General features: G+C 40.9%; 1 protein-coding gene across 1 annotated transcript; it reads left to right on the top strand.

Moving 5' to 3' along the window:
- Nucleotides 1–8,811: 8,811 nt before the first annotated feature.
- On the top strand, nt 8,812–25,316 carry FDX1 (ferredoxin 1). The gene is made up of 4 exons (XM_064171303.1): nt 8,812–9,065; nt 16,446–16,570; nt 19,210–19,339; nt 22,888–25,316. The coding sequence occupies exons 1-4, from the start codon at nt 8,896–8,898 to the stop codon at nt 23,000–23,002; spliced, it is 540 nt and encodes a 179-aa protein (XP_064027373.1). The 5' UTR covers nt 8,812–8,895; the 3' UTR covers nt 23,003–25,316.
- Nucleotides 25,317–26,185: the final 869 nt, after the last annotated feature.

The following is a 26,185-nucleotide window of genomic DNA, read 5'->3' on the forward strand; positions in this document are numbered from 1 at the left end:
AAGTTGTGTAGGGGGATGCAACTGTAACTGCTAACTTCTCCTATCCATTAAAATATAATACACTCAGACAAAAGTAGGGAACTCTGTGATCTTATGTTTCAACTGAAGTATTTTTGCTTCATTGCAACTGAGCATTTTGTGATAATACAGGAATAAAAATCCAAGTAATTTTGCTTTAGCTCTTGTGTAATGACATCTTGGTCTTTCAAGCACTGATATTATTCTTTTGAGCAAAACTCTTTATATGTTCTCAGTACCAGGAACTTCAGTCTTTCATATACGGCCTCTGAACTATTAACCCAGGATGAGTAGATACAAAGGAAACAAGTTCAGTCTAATTAATTGGATGTCCCAGCTAGCAAGTGGCACAGACGCAAGTAGGTCTGCAGTGACTGCAACAATGGTGGCTCAGGAAAGAGCTCATACAGCCCCAGACTCCCTTGATAAACAAGTAGTAATTTCTGGAAAAGTGCTTGCTTCTCCATTATATAACTGAATATTTGAAGTTTCTTCCTCCTTAGTAATGCACCAGTCAACAGATAAAACCTGTTAAGTGCAACAAGCACCAGTCCTGAAATGAGAACTGTAGGCAAGTCAGTGAAACCAGGATGTTACAAGGGAACTTTGTTTGCTTTAAAGGTTACTAAAAGAATTGCCACACTTAATCACAAAGATATAAACATTGGAACTAGACATTCATCTACTTGTTTTTGCACAGGACTGCATCGTGATGGTGTAACACAGCAAGACTCTGCTAACTTCACAGCTGTAGCAACCAAAACAAAAAAATTTGTCCTGTTTTAAGACTTGAGAGCTGCGTGATTCTGTTACTCTTGTTTCTATATAGAAACCAGAAGTGTATTAAAAAGTAATAGAATAGAGTGCCACCTCACCAGTTTGGAATAACAGCAGTACTGCTACGAGTTGCTAACTCTAACCTTGTGCCAGTAGTTTGGCTAAGAGCCCTATGAATGGTGCAAGAGAAACCTACTATATGATATATATACTCCAATAGAGAGCTCTACCTTGAAATAAGAGCCAAGAGGCAATGCCAGTGCAATACACTGGAAGCACTGTTTTAATGCTGCCTTACTGCAGAGATTGCTGGACGGTCATGAAAATGCCTGGCACTGCTGCTGCACTGTTCCAGCAGGACGTGACTTGCTGCAGGAGATGGCTGCACACTATGTCTGTTTGATGTGCAGCAGCAGCTTGTGCAAACACTGAAGAACTGGAAATATCAGATGGGTTGTCTCTACGCAACTGAGTTTCCAGCAGTGAGATTATTGCCAGCTAACCCAGAGCAATTTAAAAGTAAAATAGCATTTCTACACCAGTTAGAGTGTGTTAGCTGCACTAAACATACGTAGAAGCTGGTCTCAGGGAAGCAGAGTGTCTCCTCACTGCAGCTCCACAGCCTGCACTCCCAGCCATGCCTCAGTGCTTTGGGTCACTTTGCTCATTTCCCATGCTTAAGGGTTCTTGACTGCACACAGCAATCTTGAATGACGAAGAAGCATGGGCTACATCTCATCTGTTTCAAGTGCTGCCAAGAAAAAAGGGGACTTGGGTCAAGCCCAAGCTAGCCAAGCACAATTGCCAAGCCACAGCTTTCAATAAATCAGTTCCCATAAAGTCATGAGACTGGCATGAAAAAAAAAATAACACCCCTCACCCCCCAAAAAAATCCCCAAAACTCATGATGCCTTAATAATAATTTGGAGTTTTCTTTATTTCCTTTCTGTACTCCAATATTCAGGTTTTTCTTAAAGTAGTCTGAGAAGTTTTGTTTCCCTGGTTTTAGATTTTTGGTTTCTATTTGATCACCAGATTTTGAAAAGAAGGCTTTGATTACAATACTTTAAAAAAATACAAAATTTAGCAGCTAAATCACAAAATCTAACAGCTTTGAAAATGCCATTGGCTACATTCCTGATGTGATATACATGTTCCTAGGGTCTCAAAAAAGGTTTATAGTTTCTAACTCCAGTTACACTGTCAGAGGAGATGCACAACTGACAAACTTATTACAGCCTGGAATCCCATGGAGCCTCAAATGTGCAAGTACTTCTTGGTAAGCCTCTGGCTGGTTTTGTAATCTCTTCTGTATTTTTAAGATATAACAGCTATGATCATGCACACATATAGTTGTGTGCAGAATCAAAACATTGTCCTTCCCCACCCTTATCTGGAGGTATCTAATTCGGCCTCTTACACTACTGCTGATGTATACTTTAAGGAGCTGAGACCTAGTATTGCTTTCTACACTGATTAGCATTTATATTTCCAGTCATATCAATTATGCCTTCCACTGTCTGTTAACAAGAGCAATAAAATCTATTTGAAGCTATAGCCTTTGCCCAGAGAACGTTTTTATATATATATACACATTTTATGACTTTGTCCTCTTGCTACTTCTCCACATTTTCATTTTAGAAATTTCTCCATTTCCTACTTCTGTATGTAAAAGACTGATTAAAACCTTCCCCTCCCTTTGCTGCTGGTAGGTGCAGCACGTTCAGAGCCATGAGCAAGACGAATCCCTAGGCTGCTGTGCCTCCTGGTGGACACAGAAACTTTCTGCCTTAGTACGCTACCTTTGTGCATCACACTTTATTTGCTGCAAGAGTGTTTACAAAGCAACTGCACTCTCTTCCTGGGAAAAGGCTAAAAGTTTGTTCCTGATAATTCACAGAATCACAGAATGTCAGGGGCTGGAAGTGGCCTCGAAAGATCATCTAGTCCAACGTCCCTGCCAGAGCAGGATCACCTATATCAGATCACACAGGAACATGTCCATATAGGTTTTGAGTATCTCCAGAGGGGAGACTCCACAATCCCCCTTGGCAGCCTGTTCCAGTGTTCTGACACCCTCACAGTGAAAAAATACCTCCTCGTGTTTACATAACAGGATTATCCAGACAACAGAAGTGGGTATCATTAGGCAAAAGGAGTGGGTATCAGGCTCTAACTAATTGTCAACATGAATCTTGTGCAGTCGGAAAATGTCTTTCTCTTTAATTGGAAAATCTTGACCAGAAGATGGGACACTAGTGACAAAGTAGTGAAAAATATTTCCCTAGCCCAAATCCATGTTGTGGATTTTGGTCCTCAACTGCTGTCCTCTAGTAAGAGGTCCACAACTTCAGCTTATTAGATGAATGAATAAGTCAGACCAGGGAAGAGACCATTTTGTGTTAAACCAAAGATCCCTTCAAGCCCAGTGCTTTGTCTCCAGCTTCCATGAAAGCTATTAACAGGGAAAAAATGTGAGAATGGAGTAAGCACTGACTTCCTCAGAATACCTTCCCATCTTCAAATAACTTGGAGAGAGATCAAGGACTTCAAACATGAGCCTGACATGGTCATTTTGTGTTTATCAGCCTACAGTGGATTTCCCTTTCATGCACAGCTGTATTTTGAACACACTTTAAGATCCTCTAATGAAAATGGAAGTCTGGCTTAAACTCGGTGATGACAAATTCTGCTTTGTTTAAACTGCTCATACTCTGCTTCGACTTGTCATAGGAAGGAACTGTTGCTATGAAATGTTATGTGTGACATGAAGTAGAACAATTTTAAAATTCAGGTAAGAAAAGTTTCCCCATGGAAACACATATCTTTTCAGACAACTAACTTTAAAATCTGCTACATAGAGATGCAAATCCTCACACAGATTTCACGCTCTCTTATGTATGACAGAACTGTGGCTTTGAAGTAATTAATTATTTACAGTTTAGCAGAATTCCATGGCAGTAATTCACTTTCCTGTCGTATGACAAACCCACCTCCTCAGCTTTCCTCCATGAGTGAATAATACCAGACTCTAGCTTATTTCCAGAGCTCCACCTCTGAATGACACAACTCCAAATATTTCTGTTTCAGGTGCACAGACAGCAGCTGCAAGCAAAATACTCTCATGCCCTGCTGCACTGCAGTTACCAGATCCTCACCAGCAAAGTGCTGAAGTTCCCAAATCTGCCTTAGCTGCAGAATCATTTGACAGCTACACACACACTTTCCTGGTAACTCAGATTACCTGTCTTTTACAGAAAGGCATGCAAAGCACTTTAATTCCCAAAATAAATACAGCCACCCTATGAGCATTTTAATCCTTCATTGATTGACGACGTCTCCTTCACATTCTTGCCTGCTTTCAAGCATGGGTTCCTTCAGACATCACTGCTCTCAAGCCCTTCAAGCTCCTGAGTTGAAAGTAATAGCAAAGTGCCCAGCCTGTGTGTCCCACTCACTCAACTACAGATTGAATCTTTGCTAGTACTCAGTTTCTGACTGGTTGGATTTTTCTATATATAATCAATGGCTACATTTTTATTTAAGTTTGATTGCTTAAAATTAGATCAAGGTCTGTGTTACTGAACTGTCTAGGTGTAAGTGGGAAGAGTTGGTATGTTTGATCAGAAGTTACGACAGGATGATAATCACTAGGTTACTAGAGATAAAATCCGAGGCTTGCAAGTGTGTGCGTGAGCAGTAGGGAAAGACAATATGCAACAGATTCCAAAATAAAGGAGGAGCTCTGTTCTTCTTCATTCAGCCTTCTGGGACATCCTGGCCATACATCACAGAATTCTGAACCCATATATACCGACAGCCTAAGTAGCTGGGTCGGAGCGGCACCAGTATTACCACCATGATGGTGAGGTTCTCAGTGGGGACGCCTACCTTAAGAAGATAAGTGCCTGCCAACCCTGCAATCTACACATCTCAGGAGTTTTGATGAGTATAACCTGCTCTTTGATCAATGGAGCTACTCAGGATTGTTTGTCATATCTTATTCAGCATTGTAGTTTCTCCCTATGGCTGTAGCATGTGAGCCATAGGTATTGTGGTTTCCAGTATACCTTTCTCATTATGGTTTTAGTGTTTAAGCTATAATAAAGTATTGAAACTGTACCCAGAGGGGGGTACCCATGTGTGAGAGCGTTCCCTGGCCTCAAAGTACACACTGGAACATCGGGGCAGGTGGAGGGAAAGACCATGGTCATTTACATGGTCTCAGAGTTAGAAAAAATAGGTTGAACAGATGACATCATTTGGAGGAACAAACATGTAGAGAATGTTCTGTGTTAACAGCTCACATGACCACTCCTGCCTCCAGTTATATGAAGGTTCCAAACCAAAACATCCCACTGCTCTCCTGTCATTTTTTGCAAGGGTGTACTTGTACTATTGTAATAAAAAAGCATCTGTAGCTAGAGGAATGAACTGGAAGACTTAAGCCAAAACACAGAGTGGGTAGTTTTAGGATATCACAAATCATTCTACCTTGGACAAAAAACTTTGGATGAGATGTCTCTGCTCCCTATCTGGTCAATAGAGGATGATCACAAAAGGAAAGTTCCACATAGACTATGGATCCTTTCCTTTCCCTAAATCTCCTTGAGTGTTTCAACTGAAAGTGGTAATTTGACACAATTTCGTTTCCAAGAAAAAACAGGTTAAAATACACATTCACATGGAACTTTGATAATGACCACCACAACTAACTGTATACAGAGTCTCATTAAGTAATAATAATGATAATAATAATAATTAGTTTGTAGATCCACCCCACACATGGCTCATAGATATTAGAACAGCAAATGGGAGGGAGAGGTAGAGAGCAGGAAGATCTTATTGGCTTCATCCCGTATTTCTGTAAATTGCCATGGCACTACACTCCATGGCCTTAGTGATGAAGCTGGGAATAGAAGACTGTGTGAATACCTGTGTATTATCATAGAATCACAGAATCAGCCAGAGTTGGAAGGGACCACAAGGATCACCTAATTCCAAACCCCCTGCCAAGGGCAGGGACACCTCACACTAGATAAGGCTGTCTAGAGCCTCATCTAGCCTGGCCTTAAATACCTCCCCGCATGTGGCTTCCACTACCTCCCTGAGCAACCTGTTCCAGGGTCTCACCACGCTCATGGTATTCCTGAATCTACCCATTTCTAGCTTTGTTCCATTCCCCCTAGTCCTATCTGACTATCTGACATCCTAAAAAATCCCTCTCCAGATTTTTTGTAGGCCTCCTTAAGATACTGAAAGGCCACAATAAGATCACCTCAGAGCCTTCTCCTCTCCAGACTGAACAGACACAGCTCCCTCAGTTTCTCCTCAAAGGAGAGGTGCTCCTGCCCTCTGATCATCCTCGTGGCACTTCTCTGGACACATTCCAGCACATCCATATCTTTCTTGTAATAGGGGCTCCAGAACTGGATGCTGTACTCCAGGTGGGGTCTCACCAGTGCAGAGTAGAGGGGGAGGATCACTTCCCTCAACCTGCTGGCCACACTTCTCCTGATGCAGCCCAGGATCTGGCTGGCTTTCTGTGCTGCAGGAGCACACTGCTGGCTCATATTGAGCTTCTCGTTGACCAGCACCCCCAAGTCCCCCTCCTCAGGGCTGCTCTCAAGCCAGTCACTGCCCAGCCCATATTGGTGCTTAGGATTGCCTTGACCCAGATGCAAGACCTTGCACTTGGTCTTGTTGAACTTTATGAGGTTGGCTTGTGCTCACCTCTCCAGCCTGCCAAGGTCCCTCTGGATGCCGTCTGGATGGCATCTTCCTGGAATTGTTTGCCATCTAGTGGTTTGTTGGCCTCCCACAAATAAAAAAGTAAAGTGTTTTTCACAACTGCTGTTATCAGTGAAGGAGCTGACCTTGGACTATGCCAACTAAACTCCTGCAAGGGGGTAATGTGCTCAAGGCTATAGCAGTCTGAGGGCTGAAACAGAGCTATGGAACACATCCAGCACAGGGGTAGAGTTAATGGAAACGGTCTTCTTCATTAAAATGATGTGTGAATGAAAACCCTACACAAAAGTAGATCAAACCAAAGTTCAAAGAGCTTGCTGTGTTCACTTTGGGTGAACCAAGAACTCTTGCTGTAAATGATGGCTTTTTTAATAAGAAATGACAAGAGACATTTGGTTACTAACCAATCACAATCCTATTGAGGCTACTAATTTAATGTTACATGGAAAAAATGAGATACAATCCTAGGATGTATCAGGGCCACACATTCCTGTTAGAGACACTGTATAAGACCTGAACTAGCCACCCATGCTTATCAAGAGTAAACTCAAAATAATATGTGCACAGATGGCTCAGAATAGTAAGAGCTTCTCCTGTCTCAGGAAAGGAGACTAGTAACAACAGAGGCTAAAATAAAAGGACTGGAGGAAGTACAACAAATGATGGGTGAACATCACAAACTTATTTCTTAGATTCAGACTGGACGTTAGAAAATAGTTCTTCACCATGAGCATGGTGGGACAATGGAACAGGTTGCCCTGGGAGATGGTGGAAGCCACATCCCTGGAAGTTCCTAAGGCCAGGCTGGATGGGGCTCTGAGCAACTCGGTTTTACGTGAGGTGTCCCTGCCCATGGCAGGGGGGTTGGAACTGGACGACCTTTGAGGTCACTTCCAACCCTGACGATTCTGTAATAAAAAGTATTTATAGTCATGGGGAACACTGGCCAGTGACAAATCAGTCTACGTAATCCTATATTAACTTTAAAATTAATAAATACATTTAAAATGAATAAATAATTAGGCCTTCTACTGAAATTTTGGGACTGTTTCTCAGCGTAGTTAATGTCAGTAAGAAAACTTCAAGAAACAAATAAATACTTTTCTATTTCGTTACTTCAGTTGTGTGTGGCAGCAAAAGTTTACATTACAAGGTTCAGAGGGTCCCTTTCAGACATATTTCCTGCATTAACCATTAATTTATGACAAGCATCTACATAGAATCATAGAATCATAGAATCAACCAGGTTGGAAGAGACCTCCAAGATCATCCAGTCCAACCTAGCACCCTGCCCTATCCAATCAACTAGACCATGGCACTAAGTGCCTCAGCCAGGCTTTTCTTGAAGACCCCCAGGGACGGTGCCTCCACCACCTCCCTGGGCAGCCCATTCCAATGGCAAATCACTCTCTCTGTGAAGAACTTCTTCCTAATATCCAGCCTATACCTACCCTGGCACAACTTGAGACTGTGTCCCCTTGTTCTACTGCTGGTTGCCTGGGAGAAGAGGCATAACTAGATGCAATGTGTACACTTCAGATAGCCACATTAAGACTGGATGTGCAGTATTTATTTTGCTTAGGAAATCTCAGCATTTCCTATTGCACATACTGGTACTTCATCTCTTCACCCTAAATGCTCACCTTCTCTTAGAACCTCTGATGGCGTTGCTGCCCCTTTGCTGTTGCCTGGGTTTTGGAAGTTGCTATCTTCTGTTGTAAGAAACGGTAATGACAAACTGGGAATTTCTTGCTGATCCTGCCTACACAACTAAACCAACAGACAGCTGAGCCCCCTGCACTGTCAGTTCCACCGCCTTGGAGCCGTGCTTTTTGCTGTGGCTGGAGCAAAGGAGCACAGCTCCTTCAGGCCAGGCCTCCAGAAGGAGCATTCGGGATGTAGTGATGAGTTCTTTAGTTCCACAGCATGTCACGCTGCCTGCTGGGGCCCTGGCAGTGCGTAGCCCTTGCCTTGGCGGAAGCCTTGACAAGCCCCTCACAGAGCCATCCGGGGAGGAGGGCAGGACCTGTCGGGCTCCGACGTCCAGGGAAAACTAGGGCTAGGGCCTGGACGTGGGAACAAGAGAGCTTCGGCCTGCTCCTGAGAAGCAAGAGGGAACCTGACTTACAGACGGCGGCTGCAGCCTACTCGCGTTAGCAGCACTACGCGTTTTCCGTAGGCCGTCCCTCCGCGTACCGCTGCGCACTTTGCGTAACCCCGCTCTTCTCGTCGCGCGGTCCCCTCTCTTTGCCGTCAAAAGGGGGCGGGAGGTGTACTACGTAACGGCTGCGAGAGCTACCGGGGCCAGAGGCGTCAGCCGTGGGACTTTGCTCCTGTCCTGCCGCCGCCATGGCTGCCCCGGGGCCAGTACGGCTCCTCAGGGCTGCCGCCGCCGCTTCCTCCCGCCGCTGGCTCTTCACCGCCTCGCCGGCAGCCGGGACGAGAGCAGGCTGCGGCAGCGGCGCCGCTGCCGTGAAGGCAGCCCGGCTCTTCAGCCTCTCTGCCCGAGCGGTGCTCAGGTAAGAGGATCGGAGCAGTGAAGCGCTGGACGGGCTTCTCACCGTGGCGGCTGCTTTCGCTCCGCGACAGCGCCGTACCGGGCCGACCCGGCCAGCTTGCCTGGGCCTCGGCGCAGAGGGCACTCGGGGCCAACGGCCGCCAGTAGCACGGTCCGCCCGGCTGAGGGCGGCCAGCCAGGCCAGCGCTGCGTGACCTTCCTCCGGTCTGTCGCTGCGCCGCAGCCCCGGCCCTGCCGCTGCCTGGCTCGTCCGAAGCAGGTCCCGGCCCCTTGTGACCTCTCACGGCCGCGCTTCGGCCTGACTCCGAGCAGCTCTCCGGTGGCTGCCGTGGCGGTGGCAGTAAAGTGCTCTGCGGGGACACTTTCCACCTGGATGGGCGAAGCGGACCACCCCACCCGGGGGTGCCGGCTGAGCGCCCTCAGCGGGTGAGGTGAGCTGTGTCGTGCAGGACTCTGCCGGGCGGCGTGGACTGGAGGTGCCCGTGGCTGTTTCGGTTTAGGCATCGCACTGATCCAGTGGCGTGGTTAACCGCAAGGCCTGTGTGATCAGGAACCCCGTTGTGATCCTGTGGAAAGCTACACTAAGGTTCCTAGTGTTCATACTAGTTTCCTGAAAGGTTGTGACCGTATCAGTGTTACTTTTTCACGCAGTGCAGCACTTGCCTTTTGTTGTTGAGAAGGTCTGGCTAGGCTTGTACATGCACTGCTTCTGTCTGAACTCAGTACTGATCATGTCTTCTGCCTTTGGCATAGTTTTTCTTTACCAAAGAGCACTCATGCGTCCTAAGCGTGCAGCACCCCTGTTCTCATCAGCAATTGGTCTGAGCAGGTGTGTGAAAATGCAGCACATCTGTAGACATCTAATATTCTTCAACCCCCATAGATTTGTAACTTAGTACAGGTAGTGAAAGGCTGTTTATGCATGGCCTTCTGCCTTCTCACTTGTATATTCAAAGATAGGGCAGAGCCTACAGTTAACTTTCAGTATTTAAAACGCATGGTATTAGAAGCTTAATTTACTTGGCTGCTAGGGAATGTTCTTGGACTCTTAACAGGACCCACAATCAGCTGCCCAACATCAAGGGTGGAGCATAGCCTGATGTCAGGAGGTTGAGTAGTGCCCTGACCATCAAAGCTGTTTCAGTGGTTTGCTTTTAACTTCTGTAGGTGTTCTTTTACTTTGTTCCAGCAGATACTTTAAATACGGAGAGACAAACTATCTTTTTAGTCTAGGACTCCCATATGAGATGCATACGTTGCTGATTTAGATCTTGTCTCTGAATGATCCTGCTGGATTTCTTAAATCTCCACTGAGCGAGTGCCCTGACAATCTATTGTTTTGAAGTCCCTGAGTTGCAGTTTTTACTTAACAAAACCAAAGTGTCTTTGTCAAGTTTTATAAGTTATTAAAATTACTGAACAGGGGGAAAATGAGAGAATGAAAATACCATAATGGGAAAACATTTCTGTGCCTAATAGCATTGTAAAAGTTGTAATCCCTCATGCCTTTCACAAACAGACTGAATACAGATAGGAATTTATTTACATTCATTGCGCAAGAATGCCAGGCAAAAAAATCCAAAAGAATTGTGCAAGCAAGTACTTCACATGTAATGTTTATGTACTTCGTGCCATAGCCTGGCTGAGAGAGTTGGGAGAAAAAGAAAACCCTTGGGTTTTTCGTGTATTAGCATTTTCTCCATTTACGTGCAAGTTGTTTTTTAGTAGTCATTTCAGATCCAGTTACCAAGCTTTATACAATCAGCCAGTGTAATTCCAGTAAAAAAGTACATGGAATCATAGAGTGGTAGGGGGATGGAAGGGACCCCAACCTCCCTACCAAAGCAGGATCACCTATTTCAGGCCACATAGGAACCTCTTCAGGTGGGTTTTGAAAGTCTGCAGAGAAGGTGACTCCATAACCTCTCTGGGCAGCCTGATGCTGTGCTCTGTTGCCCTCACAGGGAAGTTTTTTCCTGATGTTGAGGTGGAGCTTCCCATGTTCCAGTTTGTACCTGTTCGTGCTTGTCTTATCATAGGGCACATCTGAAAAGAGACTGGCCCCATCTTGACTCTCACCCTTCATATATTTATGAACATTAATAAGATCCCCTTTCAAGTCTTCTCCTGGCTAAACAGCTCCAGGTCTTACAGCCTTTCCTCTTAGGACAGGTACTCCAGTCTCTCAGTCATCCTTGTAGCCCTCCATTGGACTCTCTAGTATTTCCATGTCTTTCTTGAACTGGGAAGCCCAGAGCTGAGCACAATACTCTTGATGTGGTCTCACCAGGGCAGAGTAGAAGGGGAGGAGAACCTCTCTTCAATGTGCTGGCCAGACTCTCCTTAATGCACCCCAGGATACTGTTGCATTAAGTTTTCCTTTCCATATAGTTTATTTCTGTGCTCTGTTTTTATGTGTTATCCTTCATTTCATGGTGAGCACTGGTTTTCTGAAAATTCTGTATAACAGTTTAGGTATCTGTATGACATTTTGGTGCACAACATAATTGCTACATGTTTTGAAGGTTAGTTCATATTTGTAACTTTCATATTTTGAGACCTGTAGAATAGTTTAGTTTGTGAAACTCTTCAGGCAATTAGGTAGTTCTGTTAGATTTACCATTTAATAAAATATCTGGAAGTAATAGAGCTTAGCTTATCATGTGCCACAACAGGTTGCAGTTGTCATCTTTGTTTTGGTTGGAGGAATGCAAGAAGTGATTCTTAGGCTGGAAGTAATAGTTCAATATTCTAAAGGATATGTCTTTTAAGGGGGAGGAGTTAGCTGTTGGAATTAATGCAGTACTGTTTTTTTCATGGGAGAGACAATGAACAGCAGTTACAGTTCTCTAGTGCTCTTCTGTGTGTCTGCACTATGCTTAATTTAGAGTAGCCTAGCAAAGCAAGCTGGAAAAAAGCTCATAGTACTGTGGCAACCAACAGCATACACTTGTTCAAGTGTCAGTTGGGTTATTTATGCTTTATGCAGATTACACAGAATATGTTCTGCTCTTCCTGATAAATCTGAGACTATTTATACTTGCATACACTTGCTATGTGTTTATGCTGCTGGAGACTGTCCTCGGGGGCCCCAGAGGAAAACAGGATAAAGAAGGAGTTTTCCTTGGTTGATGAGGACTGGGTTAGGGAATAGATAAGTAATCTGGACATCCATACATCTGTAGGTCATGGGCTGCACTCTAGAGTGCTGATGGAGCTGGTGAAGGTCATGGCCAGACCACTCTCCACCGTCTTTGGTAAGTCATGTTGGACTGGAGAAGTCCCTGGGGACTGGAGAAAGGCAAACATCACTCCAGTCTTCAAAAAGGGTAAGAAGAAGGACCTGGGTAACTATAGCCTCAGCTTCATCCCTGGAAGGATAATGGAAAAACATGTCCTTAGGTATATCAAGGACAAGAGGGTCATTAGGAGCAGTCAGCATGGTTTTACCAAGGGGAAGTCGTATTTGATCAACGTGATAGCCTTTTATGAGGGTGTAACCAGGTAGATAGATGATGATAGAGCAGTGGATGTAGTTTATCTTGATTTCATTAAAGCAAGCATTTGACACTGTCTCCCACAGTGAAACTGAGGACGTATGGTCTGGATGATGAGGTAGTGAGGTGGATTGCGAACTAGTTGAAGGAAAGAAACCAGAGAGTTTTGGTCTGTGGGACAGGGTCTAGTTGGAGGCCTGTATCTAGTGGAGTCTCTCAGGGGCTGGGACCAGTACTATTCAATATATTAATCTACAACCTGGATGAGGGCACAGAGTGCAGTCAGCAATTTTGCTGACAAGACAAAACTGTGTGAAGTTGCTGACACATTGGAGGGTTTTGCTGCTGTTTAGCGAGACTTAGACAGATTGGAGAGCTGGGCAGGGAGAAATTTAATGAAATTCAACAAGGGCAAGTGTAGAATCTTGCAGCTGGGAAAGAACAACCCGTGGTATCAGAACAGTTTCAGAATTGACCTGTAGGAGAGCAGCGAAGAAAAAAGGGACATGGGGGTTCTAGTGGGTGGAAGGATGGCCATGAGCCAGCAATGTGCTTATATGGCCAAGAAGGCCAGTGCCATTCTTGGGCATATTAGAAAGCATGTGGTTACTAGGTTGAGAGAGGTTCTCCTGTCGCTCTGTTCCGCACTGGTGAGGCTGCATCTCGAATACTGTGTCCAGTTCTGGGCCACTTGGTTCGACAAAGACAGTGCTTGAAAGAGCCCAGTGCAGAGACACAAAAATGAGTGGAACATCTTCCTTACAAGGAGAGGCTGAGGGAGGTGGGTCTCTTTAGTTTGGAGAAGAGGAGACTGAGGGGTGACCTCTTTAATGTTTATAAATATGTAAAAGATGAGTGTGAAGAGAATGGAGCCACACTCTTCTCAGCAATGCCCAATGACAGGACAAGGGGCAATGGGTAGAAGTTGAGGCATAGGAAGTTCCATATGGAATTTTTTTTTTCACTGTGAGGGTGACAGAACACTGGAACAGGCTGCCCAAGGGCATTGTGGAATTTCCTCTAGAGATACTGATATTGTGCTTATGTGCAATAAAGCCTCAGTGATTTTTAAAGATTAAACATTTTGGCTATGCAAAGAGTAGCAAAGATGGCAATAGCAAAAAACAGATTCTACTAGAAGATTTAGGAAGGCTGTCTCTAAATTAAAAATAAATACATTTTACTTTGACATGTCAACCAGGATGGATTAGGTCCCATAGAAAGGATTAATTACTCTAGTTCTCTTTAAGAAATGTCAGTGATTTAGTTGTGGTACTTTAGTTTGTCCCCCTTGGTGCATGCTGCACCAGTTAGGCATGTGCAGCTGCAGTGCAGTTTCACAGCTGGCTGAAGCTAATGCAAGATTTTTTCTACTGAAAAGGGGATCCCACTCCTGTTTCCTCATGTCTGTTGTGGGCAGTGATGTTTTGCTTGCTGTTTCAGCTGTGACTGCTTCATTTTTATGATTGATTTTCAGCCAGGTTGGCACAATGAGTTGACTTGCAGTGACACTAGTGTAAGGATGATGGCAAGGTGATTTGGAGTGGAAATCACCCAAGCCTGCATTTTTATATTGGAAGGAGATTGGTTTAAGCTGACCGTTAAGCTTACATTATATTATTAGATCATAAAGTTACAGTAACACAATAGTTTTAAACTGATGAAAATTTCATATAACATCTGACTGTATACTGTTCTGACGTGCATACAGCCATTGATTGGTTTCAGCCAGACCCAGTTTTCTGCTGACTGTGAGTGCTGGGGATAGAAGGAACAAAGGGAAGACAGGACCTTTTTTCTTGTGCCACTGTGGTGTTAGGGCAAGTAAAGTGTAATCAGAGGTGAAGACAGGAGGGTTTTGAAAACTAGGATGGAGATGATTCGTCTTTTACAAAGCTTCCAGTGGTCCAGCAAATGGCTAGATACCTTGCTGTTGGGTCCATGTTACTTGTGATTACATCATCCTATAACAGAGGAAAGGGTATATTTTGAATATTGAACAAATACATACTACTTGCTATATCTATACCTTGGGCAGAGGATGCCTATAATGCAAGTACATTCTGCATTGAGTCTTCTGTCTGAGTTGTGTTTGTCACAATGACAGAAATACTTCAGTCATTGAGAGTATTTGGGTGAGCTCTGGAAGGGCTTTTTGAAGCAGTTTAAAATTACACTGTCAGTGGTTCACTTTGGCTGTCAGAATGGGAATCTATACCTTTATAGATGTAATCTAAACCTATCATTCTTAAACTACCTGTGGAAATGGTGACTGTTATACTCTGGTGTATCTAAGAAGTAGGTGCTGTTTTTCTTTGATTGTGCTGTGGGAGGTATAAGTGGAGCAGAGAGCTAACTTAAACCCTTACCAAACAGTTTGTTGGAGGTAGTCCTTTGATATCACAGGTGACTGTGCAACATTAAGTGCATTTTGCGAAGAGATATCTTCAAGATTTCTGAAGTATGTTATAGTGCTTTCTTCAGTTTCATTCTGCACGTCAGCAAGGTCAATACTTCATTATCAATTATATTTTTGAAATTAATTTTATACCTAATAGTAGTTTGTGGCTGCTTTCCAGAGAGTGAACTGAGGGATGATATGACAAGAATTGAACATGACATCAAAGAAATCATGGTGGATACCACTGCCAACCGAGCTTACAGTTGTGACAAGTATATTAAGTCTAGAGCAGTAAATGTTTTTTGTTTATCAAAACAAGCTAGGACACAGGTTGCTAAGAACATATTTTCTCTTACAGTCAGTTCCAGAAATAATCTCTTCTCTGGCTACTTTAAAAAGTTTGCTTTAATATGCAGCTCTACAGATTAGAAGAAGGTGACTTGATTTTTCAAGCTGGTATGCTTTCCATATTGTAGGTCACTTAAGGCCCACAGTTGCTAAAAGGATTTAAGGTTATAATATTGAACATGCTGCTCTTAAACATGAATTTCACATTGAAGCAGATTATTGCATTAGCTTTCAGTTGTTCTATTTGTATCTCTTATCTCTTGGCAGATTTCTTCAGTATCTAATAGGTTTTTCTTGGTTTGCTCACTTACTGTAGGAAAGAACATAGTCTGTTTAAAAACAAACAAACTGTATTTCATTTGTGTTCATTTAATTTGCATTAGAAATAACATAATACATAACCAAAAAGATCTCTGTTTTTTCCGTATTAAAAGCTTTAGTCTTAAGACATTTTTATGCAGATTGCAAGAGATTTTTTTCTTAAATAAACTTGAATTGTATGACAAGTGAAGCAAGAAAATGCAGAATCTTTTTTTCTTTGAAGTTGGTGTCAAAACTGTGACCTTCACTAGAATTAATATTTACAAGGTGAAATCCTAGGGGAATCTACTGAAAAGAAAGCAGAATGCTTGTGTAGTATTTCCATTCTGGGGAGGAGAGGAGAATTAATCTTTGGAACAAATGAAGTCAAATGTCATAAAGTCCAAGCAGAAATGGAAAACAATTAACTTGTCATAAATCATAATGATGGCAACAGATAAAATTTCATAAATGTAAAGCAAGAGTCATCAGAAAGGTGTGTAGAAAAGCATTTAAATTAAGCTCTTTTATTAGATAAAAATACAAATATGTGCCAAAACCAAAAGAGCTGACTCTCTTAATTGAAAGACAAAACTTTGTGATCCTGCATAGTTTCTAATAACAAAACAGAAACAAGGGTGAGTTTTTTTTCTTGTATTTTATGGCACAGCAGTAAATGCCTGTACCTGTTGGTGCTTTTAAAAGCCAGTAACTTGGGTTTCTGTGTTCTCAGGGTTGATAGTGGTTATTGGTTTAATAGTATTCAATGTATTTTAAAGATTTTTTTAAAAATAGAATTATTTCTTTAATTCCACTATGTACTTTTCTTTTTTAGCTCAGAAGATAAAATAACTGTTCATTTCATAAATCGTGATGGTGACAAACTAACAGCCAAAGGAAAACTTGGAGATTCACTGCTCGATGTTGTTGTTGATAATAATCTAGACATAGATGGTTTTGGTAAGTAAATTGGAAAAGACACTTAAGATCATCAAATCCAATCGTAACTGAATACTCAGGAGTTTATTTATAAAACCTACCTGTACCCTATTCAGATTTCCTACACACCTCCCCACACTTTATATTTTTCTCTCCTGCAAATGCACAAAATATTTTGTGTCAAGTATTAAAATAATATTTGGGGTGAGCCTTGCTTAAGGGTGAAAGGAGGGGAATGTGGATAGAGTGCTATCAAAGTGGAATCTGAAAGATGCCACCCACAGACTCTTGTGAGCTGAAAGATTCTGGAGGCAACACAGAATGGGTATATTTCTGAAAATATGTTACTTTTGTATTGCTGTACTGTCTCTACTTTATTATTGGGCTTTTTGTAGAACAAATAGCTGTAATATCTTAGTTCTAAGAGAAAGACACCATCAAATCATGTCAGCTAACAGGAAAGAGCAAAAAGTTTAGTTCCTACTAAAGGAGAGGTGTAAAGGAGACCAGAGTCCTAGTGAAATTCTAACTGTATGAGCTCTGTTTAAAAACGGATAGGAGGAGTACTAACACATCTGTATTTTTGCACTTTCCGTAGTTAGTTGCATTGAAATTGCAGGATTCTGCCTATACAAAGCTGTGGTGTTTGGTAAAGGCAATTTAATACTTCAGGACAGGTATTTACATCAATACAATTTGCATGAGTGAATGTGTAGCGTGGAGTGTTTAGAGGGAAAAAGTATAGGCTAGTGTACCACATTCTGAAATCTTGGGTTGTGTTTTATTCAGTTGCAAACAAATTTCACTGCCAATAGTTAAGATTTATGTCTGGGACCACTCTTCTGTCCACAGTTACATACGTTGAGGGGTGGAGGATTGTTTCTTAAAAATGTGTGATGTGCTGGGGTGACTAGCATTACATATCTCTTATTAAATGTGTCTTACAGACTTAGACTTGCTCTACTTGTACAGTAAATATTTTCTGTTTGTGTGAATGTCAGTCACGTTAAGGCATTATGATAAAGTAGGGGGCAAGGGAAGATAATGCTGTCAGTAAACAGTAAGCCTCACTAAAAATGGAGATACTGTAACTACAACATATGCTAGTCCCATTTCAGTAATAATTTTCTAATGAAACATCATACTAGGGCAGAGAAATAATGTGATACAAATGATGTGATGATGGATGTTCTGTGTTTAGGAAAAAGTAATGAGGGAAAAAATGTAAAATATAAATCTTAGCGATTTACTTCTGTCACTAGGGGGCATCCCATGTGCAGTAATAATCAGAAATATCTTGATACAAAGACTTTAAAAACAGTTGAATGATTCAGCTGTGCTCACTTTGCTGCTGCTAGCATTACACTTACACAGAAAGACCTTCCATTGTTAAGATTGTCAGTGTTCTTTCTCTTTTATTTTTCTGGTTCTTCCCCTTCTCTGCTCACCTCCCCCAGCATTCAAATGTTTAAACTGCTGATAGAGAAAATTTTACATTATCGTATCATAAATTTGACACTTTATTTAAACTCTGCTTTTTCACATTCATTTGTATGTACTTGAAGACATGATATGTTCTAAAAATCAAGTCTTGTAGTGCAATGTTATGCTCACTTTGAATATATGCTGTTGATTCCTTTACGGAAAGCACTGTGCTGTTACATGTAGTATGCTTTTGTGGTCTGATGATAATCCCACTGTTTCTTTTCATACCATTGGTTATATGTGCAGCTCAACTTCTCTTTGTTTCCATGAGTACAAAGGTGATGTGCTCACAGTACTCTTAGTTCTTTCCCTGAAAATGAGTAAATAAATTAAACTTGGCCAATGTATTACCTGCTTCTTTGTGCATTTTAAGTCAGAGAGGTAGATTTGTGTGCCCTAACACCAACATTCACACAAGTATGAAGTGTTCAGCTTTCTTCTCCACTTGAAGTTGAATATTTCTTTTTCAACAAAGCAGAGGACTTGGCACCAACTCTGTACAGTGGCAGAGACAAATTTGATAGTGTTTGAACTCTTACTGTCTTGTGATGACCTAATTGTTCTAGGTGTAGTTGATATTTGCTAGGGTCAAACAGAACAAATCCATTAGATCCTTGGATCAGGCTAGATTACCTATTAACACTTGGAGGCCTCTTTTACATGGGAAAAAAACATCTCTGTTTAGCCTGATGGCCTACCTTTGTTGCTCTGAATTAGCATTCTGTTGAGTGAGGAGTATACAGAGTATCAAATTCCTCCTTCCTGTACTTCTGAGGAATTCTTTGTATAGCAGGTGTTGCTTGGTGAATTTCTTGAAGAAACCTCAAAACCATGGGGAAGAGAGAAATAGAAGAGTCAACCATGGAAATAAATTATGAAGTGTTGATTGACAGTGTTGTCTATGTTTGCATGCATATAGTAGAAGACTTCTATCTCTTTAAATGCTATAAAGGGAATTGCTGAGTATTCTAATTAACCATAGTATTCAAGTAAATCTTAAGGTTGTAGGAACTGTAGAAGTGCTACAGACAGTTGAATGCAGAGTAGATAGATGAGTGTGGGAATATATGATACAAATTTTGCTATTGAACAGAGAGACTTCTTGTATGAGACAAACATATTGCTGCTGTAATTTGGAACTTGGATTTTCTGTTTTGTTTTTTTAACCTGTTTAGGTGCATGTGAAGGAACACTAGCCTGTTCAACTTGTCATTTAATCTTTGAAGATCACATATTTGAGAAACTAGATGCAATTACTGATGAAGAAATGGACATGTTGGACCTGGCATATGGCCTCACAGAAACGTAAGGCAACATAATACTTTACTACATCAAAGAACGAAAAAAAAAGAGGATTGCAGATGTGGCACTCCACTATTCTTAGAATGCTTTAATAGGCTTTTAATGAATAGCTGGATTCTGTTACAGAAATGGGACTTCCAAGTTTTGATGCTGTTTATGTGAATTCGTATTACAAAGAAGTCAATATTGTTTTTTTAACAGAAGAGTGACAATTGCCAGTACTTGCTCTTAAGAGACATCTGATACAGAAGCATCAGATAGTGAAGAAGTGTTGCAAAACACCTGTTTTGTCTCAGGTGTTGCAACACCACTGATTAGCTTGCTGTGGGAAACATGGTCAAGGCCCTGATGGATCATTGTGATCAAAGACAATACCGCATGAACTCCAGATGATTCAATGTGAATTATGCCAGAGACGTTTATTGATCATTCCTCTCTCAATAAATACCCTCAGGGCCACAAGGCACACGCCTACACATTAGCATAATTGGGCAAGGACAACTCCATCAGCATAAACCACGCCTTGTTTTTCTCATTAACGAGGTGTCTGTTATCTATCTCTTCTGAGTTAAGTTAACCAGCAGCTGGTGGGAACCAGGATCAGAACCCACTATCCTTCTTCACTCCGTTCCCACATCCTTCTTCACTTTGCATTCTCACAAAGAAGTTCAAGAACATCAGTTCCTTCAACAAAAACTTTGCTGCTGAGTGTGAATTTTCCTGTTCTTGTTTCCTTTTCCTTCTGTTCTATACCTCCCTTACCCTGTAGCTAGTTGTTATATTTTATGAATGTGTGTACTATCAGTATTTGGTTTTGGTCAGATCTTTTCACAAAATCAGAGAAGGATTTGGGTTGGAAGAGACCTTTCGAGATCATCTGGCTCAACTGACAGGGCCATCTAGAGCCCAGAACCATCTCTAAAGGGCTTTTGAAATATCTTCCAAGATGGAGACTCTGCACCTCCTCTAGTATTTTTGTACATGGATAAGATCTTCCCCCGAGCCTACTCTAGCATGAATAGTGTCCCACATGGCAGTGTCCTCAGTTGTCATGCTTTAACTCAAGTCAGAGTGCTCTTGGTGTGCACAAGCCACATTCTCTACTGACTAAAACTAATCCTAAAGTGTGATCTAACCACTAATGGGCATTTCAGTGCATAGGACTAAACTAGTGATAGTGTAACCTTCTGTTCTGCATCTCCCCATTATCGGAGTAGTTAGGGTGTCATATCCTCATCAGAGACCTACTCCTAGTGGGCAGCAGGACTTTATAGCTGGATTGTATAGCATGGGGTTTTTTTTATGTCTTCAAATAATTACTCTGAATTAATTTGTTTCAACTTCTTCTGCTTTATCTTTTTTTTTTGACTCCCCAAAAATATTTTCAGTTTTGAAAAAAACATAAACCTATTAAATGTGCATTTACTTCACTCTACCATATACCATAATTCTCCTAAGAGTAAATTCTAGGTTCTGGGCCAAACCAATTCCTAAAGTTCTGGAAGCCAATAATTTTTTTCCTTTGGATTTTAGTTAAAGGTTTAAAGCAAGGAACTTTTACTGATGAACTGAAAAACTGCAGAAAGACAAAGCTCTCTGTTTGAGTATTTCTGTTTTCTCTTAAATGCCTTCAGACCAAATAGCATATTCAGAGCATCTAAAAACTTTATTTCTATCAGGTTTTCCTAACATGTGTTGTTCCTGTGGCTGGGTATCTTTCATATGTGAGAAGATGACTTCTCTGGAAGAAAGAACTTGAAGTGACTGATATTTGCTTTAGGTTACCTGGTCTCCTATGCTCATACAAATTTATGTAACGGAGATGCACAACTTTGATCTGTCATAAGTATTAGAATAAAAGCTTTTTCTTGTCCATGACTCTCTATTTGGAGAAGTTTCAGCTAGCAGCTGCCATGAAAGCTCATGCTTTTTAAAAATGAGGGACTAATTAGAAAGGTTACATTGCTAATTTTGATTAACTTGGAGCAGTAGAGATTATTAATAGTAACATAGAAGTAAAGAGAAAATACCATTATGTGACAAAATGAGGATTCATCATATTATTATACTAGTACAACTCTGACTTCTATTTTGTTGTGGTGGTTGTTTGTTTTTCTTTTTTTTAAGTAAGGGAATGAGAGGAAATGAAGGCCTACAGAAGTGGTTAAAGGGGGAATGGCTTTTGTGCATTGATTGACTAAATCTGCCTTTTTGGGGGGTTCAGGCTTCTTCAGCCTTAAGGGGTGAGAGGATCTGGTTATCTATACAATCTTAAATGCTGTGGAAGAATTTGTGTAGGAAATGATAATTTCTTTCTGAGTGTTATTTAGTGCTGCCTGGGATTTTTTGTACTACTGTGTAGGAGGCTCAAACCAAAGGGTAGTGTTATTTCACATGAAATGAACCCATTTCCATGCTACAGAGCCCATCTACAATTAGCATTGATCTTTAGTGAAAAAGAGACACTTAAAGAAAATTAAACCTTAGGAGCAGTGCTGCATATAAATACTAGAAATCACTTTTTTTTTCTACTAGATTTCATTTCCAAAGCTATTCTTATGGATGCATATTCACAGGATTACATCTTCTGGTAATATATGCATTTGTACATACGTTGCAGTAACCTGAAGTTGATGTACACCTATTTATATAGGAACATTGCTTCCAGGTATAGTGCTGAATTGGGAGCTTTAACAGCAGTTGATAACTATGTTTGAAAGAGTTCTGTAGAGGTATTTGTGTAGTGTTGTTTAGTTACACAGCAATATCTCCGCTTACGTTCCTACACAGATAAAAATACTCATCTCTGGCTACAGATCATTGCCCATCCTTGCTGGTGTGTAAGTGGTCTATATTTAAGTACCAAAGTATGAACACTGAATTAATGATGCCCCAGCAATAAAAGTGGTTTGTGATGTTTGCAGAATTTTGTTGTGGTATTACATAAGTTTATTTTAATTGCTCACATACAACATTTATTTTTCATGATGAATGATAGGAGAAAAGTGAAAGATTGAGTTTCTTCAGGTGCCTCGAGTGTTTTATTGCTTTCGTTTCATTTCTTGTCTTTTCACTCTTAACTTTCTAGTTTCATGACCCAATCTTGAGTTGTTTAGTTTGAAAACACTGGACACATTGAGATGTGTTAGGCTAAACTTCCTATGAGGCTTTTGTTCAATTTCACTGCCTTCATCTCTTCAGAGATGCCAAATGTCCCTTGGGAGATCAAGTGTCATTCCCTGCACTTAACAGAACTATCAGTGACCCACTGAAAATAGAAGTTACCATTATTATACATTGTCTTAGCAAGTAGAAAGTACTTGGTTTACGACTTTCAATGTACTGAACTCTTAATGTAGATGTTGATGATTGCCACCTGTATCTTAGTGCTGCTGCATCCGGTTCACTACTGGTCTTGATTAAGACCATGCATGAGAGTAGTCGTTCCTAGATCATAACATTTTGGAGTGACTATGTGTTGGGGTCATAAGGGGGTAAATGCTATGAGATTTATGTTTGGCTAGTATTAATGACAACATATTTCCCTACAGATCACGTCTGGGCTGCCAAATCTGCCTGAAGAAATGGATGGATGATATGACTGTTCGAGTACCAGAAACTGTTGCTGATGTTAGACAATCAGTAGACTTGAGTAAAAACTCCTAAAAGAAAATACCTTGGGAGTTTCAAAGAAGCTTAATTATTTTTATAACTTATTTTTAAATGTGTAATTAAATATGGGAACTTACATAATTGTGAGTTATTTTATATGACTATCAATATTAGATTAATGCTATTTTAATTTTCTTTATAGAACCTCCTATATTTTTACGCTTAAAATGCAATAATACTTCTTATAAGTGATCATTGGATTATAAACATTAGCAAGTGTATTATGTATTTCATATAACATTATTCTGCCAAAACCTTTAATGATGTTTGAAAACTGGATCACTTCTAGAAAACCCTGTATGTTCCTAGGTGTCAAACCTGGGTATATAAGAGAACAAAACTTGTGCATGGGGTCTTTTTAAAGTGTTGTCATTAAAGATGATATGCTCAGAGCTAATTCACCTTCTCAGTAAATATAATACTTCCTCAGCAAGTAGTGGATTTTCAGGGTAGATTTTTCCAAACTTTGGAACCTTAATGAGATGTGGCAAATTTTGTTGTGCAAAAATACTGTTAAAACCTAGGGGGCAATACAGGATATTGGCAACTGCAGCTTTACTGCTGCAGTGCATCTCTGTGGCCCAAATCAGAAGTCAGTAAACCTTAACTGCATTTATGTTTTATTACACCACGAACATGGGGATATGCTTGGTGTAGAAGAGTAGAGCCTTGGAGCTGCCTAGTGGGAGAGCAGAACCACTGGAGGTAGCTGTAAGTTCTTGTTGTTCTCTGAAAATGGATGAGTTAGGTTTGAAGAGGGCAGTATTTGGCAACAGAAGATTTGCTTCGAAATCCTTATAGCTTTTTCAGTTTTGAGCTTGTTCAGGAGTCAGACTGATGTTATCTAGAACATTCAGGTTAAGGAAAGCCCTAGATTCTGGACCTTGTCTTCAGATCATTTCAAGAATGGTTGATATGGAATGGTTGAGTATATTTATTCCATCAAGATCAGCCAGGTTCCCGAGAAGGGCTTGGTAGATGACCGTGCTGGGATAGCATGGTGACTGATGCTGAAGAGATTTCAGTTGGATCTTGTCTTAGTCTTTCTAAAGTAGACTAAATAAAACGTCTCTATGGTTCTTAATGATCCTCTCCTTTTTTGTTTCCAAAATACTTCAATTAAATGGTTGTCACTAATACAACAGTTATTACTTTTATAAGGTTACTCTAATATTTTTGCCTTATTGATATATATAAAATATTTGCATTTGAACTACCTAATGCATTCATTAATGCCTTAGTTGAACTGGTGGCAATGACATCTTTTCTTGCAGTATTATGCTTATGGGAGAGGGGAAAAAATACATTTTTTTCCAGTGTTGAATATTGTGATTATTTTGAGCTTCATAAAGAGGGATTAAAAAAAAGTCCCTCTTTGTTTTAAGAATAAATATTTTCTAAGTTGCATTGAAACTAGACCTAGTTCAGATTCTTTTTTTTTTTTTTCTGCCTGAAGCAGCCATTGCTTTGTTTCTTGGTGTTCCCTTTGGACTTTCCCCTAAACTAAAATGCATTTAATGTGATCTACTCAGACCTTAATCATGTAGGGTGTTCAGAATGTGCACATAGAAAGTGCAATCTCAGAGTTGAAATTTCCTGGCTCTCTGAAAACAGAGCAAGATTAAAGAGAAGAAAAGGCAGAAATAAATTGAAGAAATATGCTGAAGATACTGCTGTGACTCTACCCATAATCTGGAGGGAAATCTCACTTTGTATTGCCTTTGTCCTGATTTCATTTATAAACAGTAATTATTATAATCTCAAACTTTGAGGTTTTTTTACATAAGACACAGTCTTTTTGGCTTCCGAGAGAGGGAACTCAGGTCATAACCAGAGGTACTGTGCATTCTTACATCAGAAAGAAGTCTGAGGTTCCAATATAGCTGTGAAGTTTAGGCATAAACGTTGGTGATGTGTTGCTATTCTTACATACAGCACCAGTCACTTCTTGAGGAAGTCTTGAAGTGCTTAACACTGTGTTAAACAAATGCGAAACAACTCTCATGCAACAGTTTTCTTTCTAAGCCAAGGTTGTTTCATTGTGTGTTTCCTGTGACAGTTTCTCAGTGCAAAGACTTTGACTCTCCTGTGGTGTGCCTGTGGAATGAATTTAAGCACAGCAAGGCAAAAAAAGGACGCTTCAAAGTCCACTTTGAATTCTAGAGCTAGCCCATATTGCATGCAAATGGAAGTCTCAGAAGGCAAAGGGATCAATAGGTATTCCCCAAAATGCACAGCTCGGAGATACTTGTTTCTTTATTGTCAAAATTATTTGCAAATAAATCTTATTTTATATCATTTTCTGACACACCTTGTTTGTATTGATTTTTTTTCCCCTTTTACTCTAAGTCATTGAATGTGTTTCAGGGTGTAGAATGGAACTTAAGAGTTAAGGATGCACATCCAAGTGTAAATTATTTGTGCAATGACACACAATTAATGCCTCAACTGATTGAATATGTATTTACTTCCTTTTCCAAGTAATGATTGCTGGAAATTCATTTTCTAAAAGTCTTTCTTCTCTCCGTTAAAACAGAGTCAGGGGTCTCTTCTGTCTCTCTCCTTTCAGAAATGTGGAGAAATTCAGAACTGACTTTGTTCCCTTTGCTTCTGAACTTTAGTTTACAGCACATGCTTGTGGTCCAATCTTAAGGATTTGGGGCAGATGGTGCTGCCTTCTGGTTGCTGTGGGTACAAAGGTTCTTTGCTTGGACTTGTTAGGAAGCTAGGCCAAGCCCACCCCCTGGCAGTAAGGAAGGTCTTGTAGTCACCTCTGTCTTTTTGAGATTCTTGGGGATCTTACCTGTTGCTCTAGGTCATGTTCCTTCCCCTCCACCCTCTTAAACCCTGGCTGGGTTCAAGGTACTGCTGACTTCTGTACTGGGCAGGGAAGCTAGCTATAGGAGTGTTGTAGAGGTTTGGGGTATTAATTGGCTGAGGCAGGAGTTACAAAAATAGAATTATTTGTATTTTGCTGAAACCCTGCCCTCAAACTATATACAGAACTCATTTAGATATAGTGGCAGATTCTAAGTCAGTTGGGAAAGTGCTATGTCTACATGTTTTTTGAACACCTCCAAGGACACCTCCACCACATCCCTGGACAGCCTCTTCCAATGCCTGATCACTCTTTCACTAAATATTTTTTTCTTAATATCCAGTCTAAACCTCCCCTGG

This window comes from Pogoniulus pusillus, chromosome 3 (assembly GCF_015220805.1).
Source record: "Pogoniulus pusillus isolate bPogPus1 chromosome 3, bPogPus1.pri, whole genome shotgun sequence".
NCBI lineage: Eukaryota > Metazoa > Chordata > Aves > Piciformes > Lybiidae > Pogoniulus > Pogoniulus pusillus.

Bases quoted from the DNA above. Each gene is read 5' to 3' on its own strand.
- FDX1 (XM_064171303.1), top strand. From the start codon at position 8,896: ATGGCTGCCCCGGGGCCAGTACGGCTCCTCAGGGCTGCCGCCGCCGCT. The intron at 16,571-19,209 runs GTAAGTAAATTG...TAACCTGTTTAG, and splicing joins TCTAGACATAGATGGTTTTG to GTGCATGTGAAGGAACACTA. The intron at 19,340-22,887 runs GTAAGGCAACAT...ATTTCCCTACAG, and splicing joins GCATATGGCCTCACAGAAAC to ATCACGTCTGGGCTGCCAAA.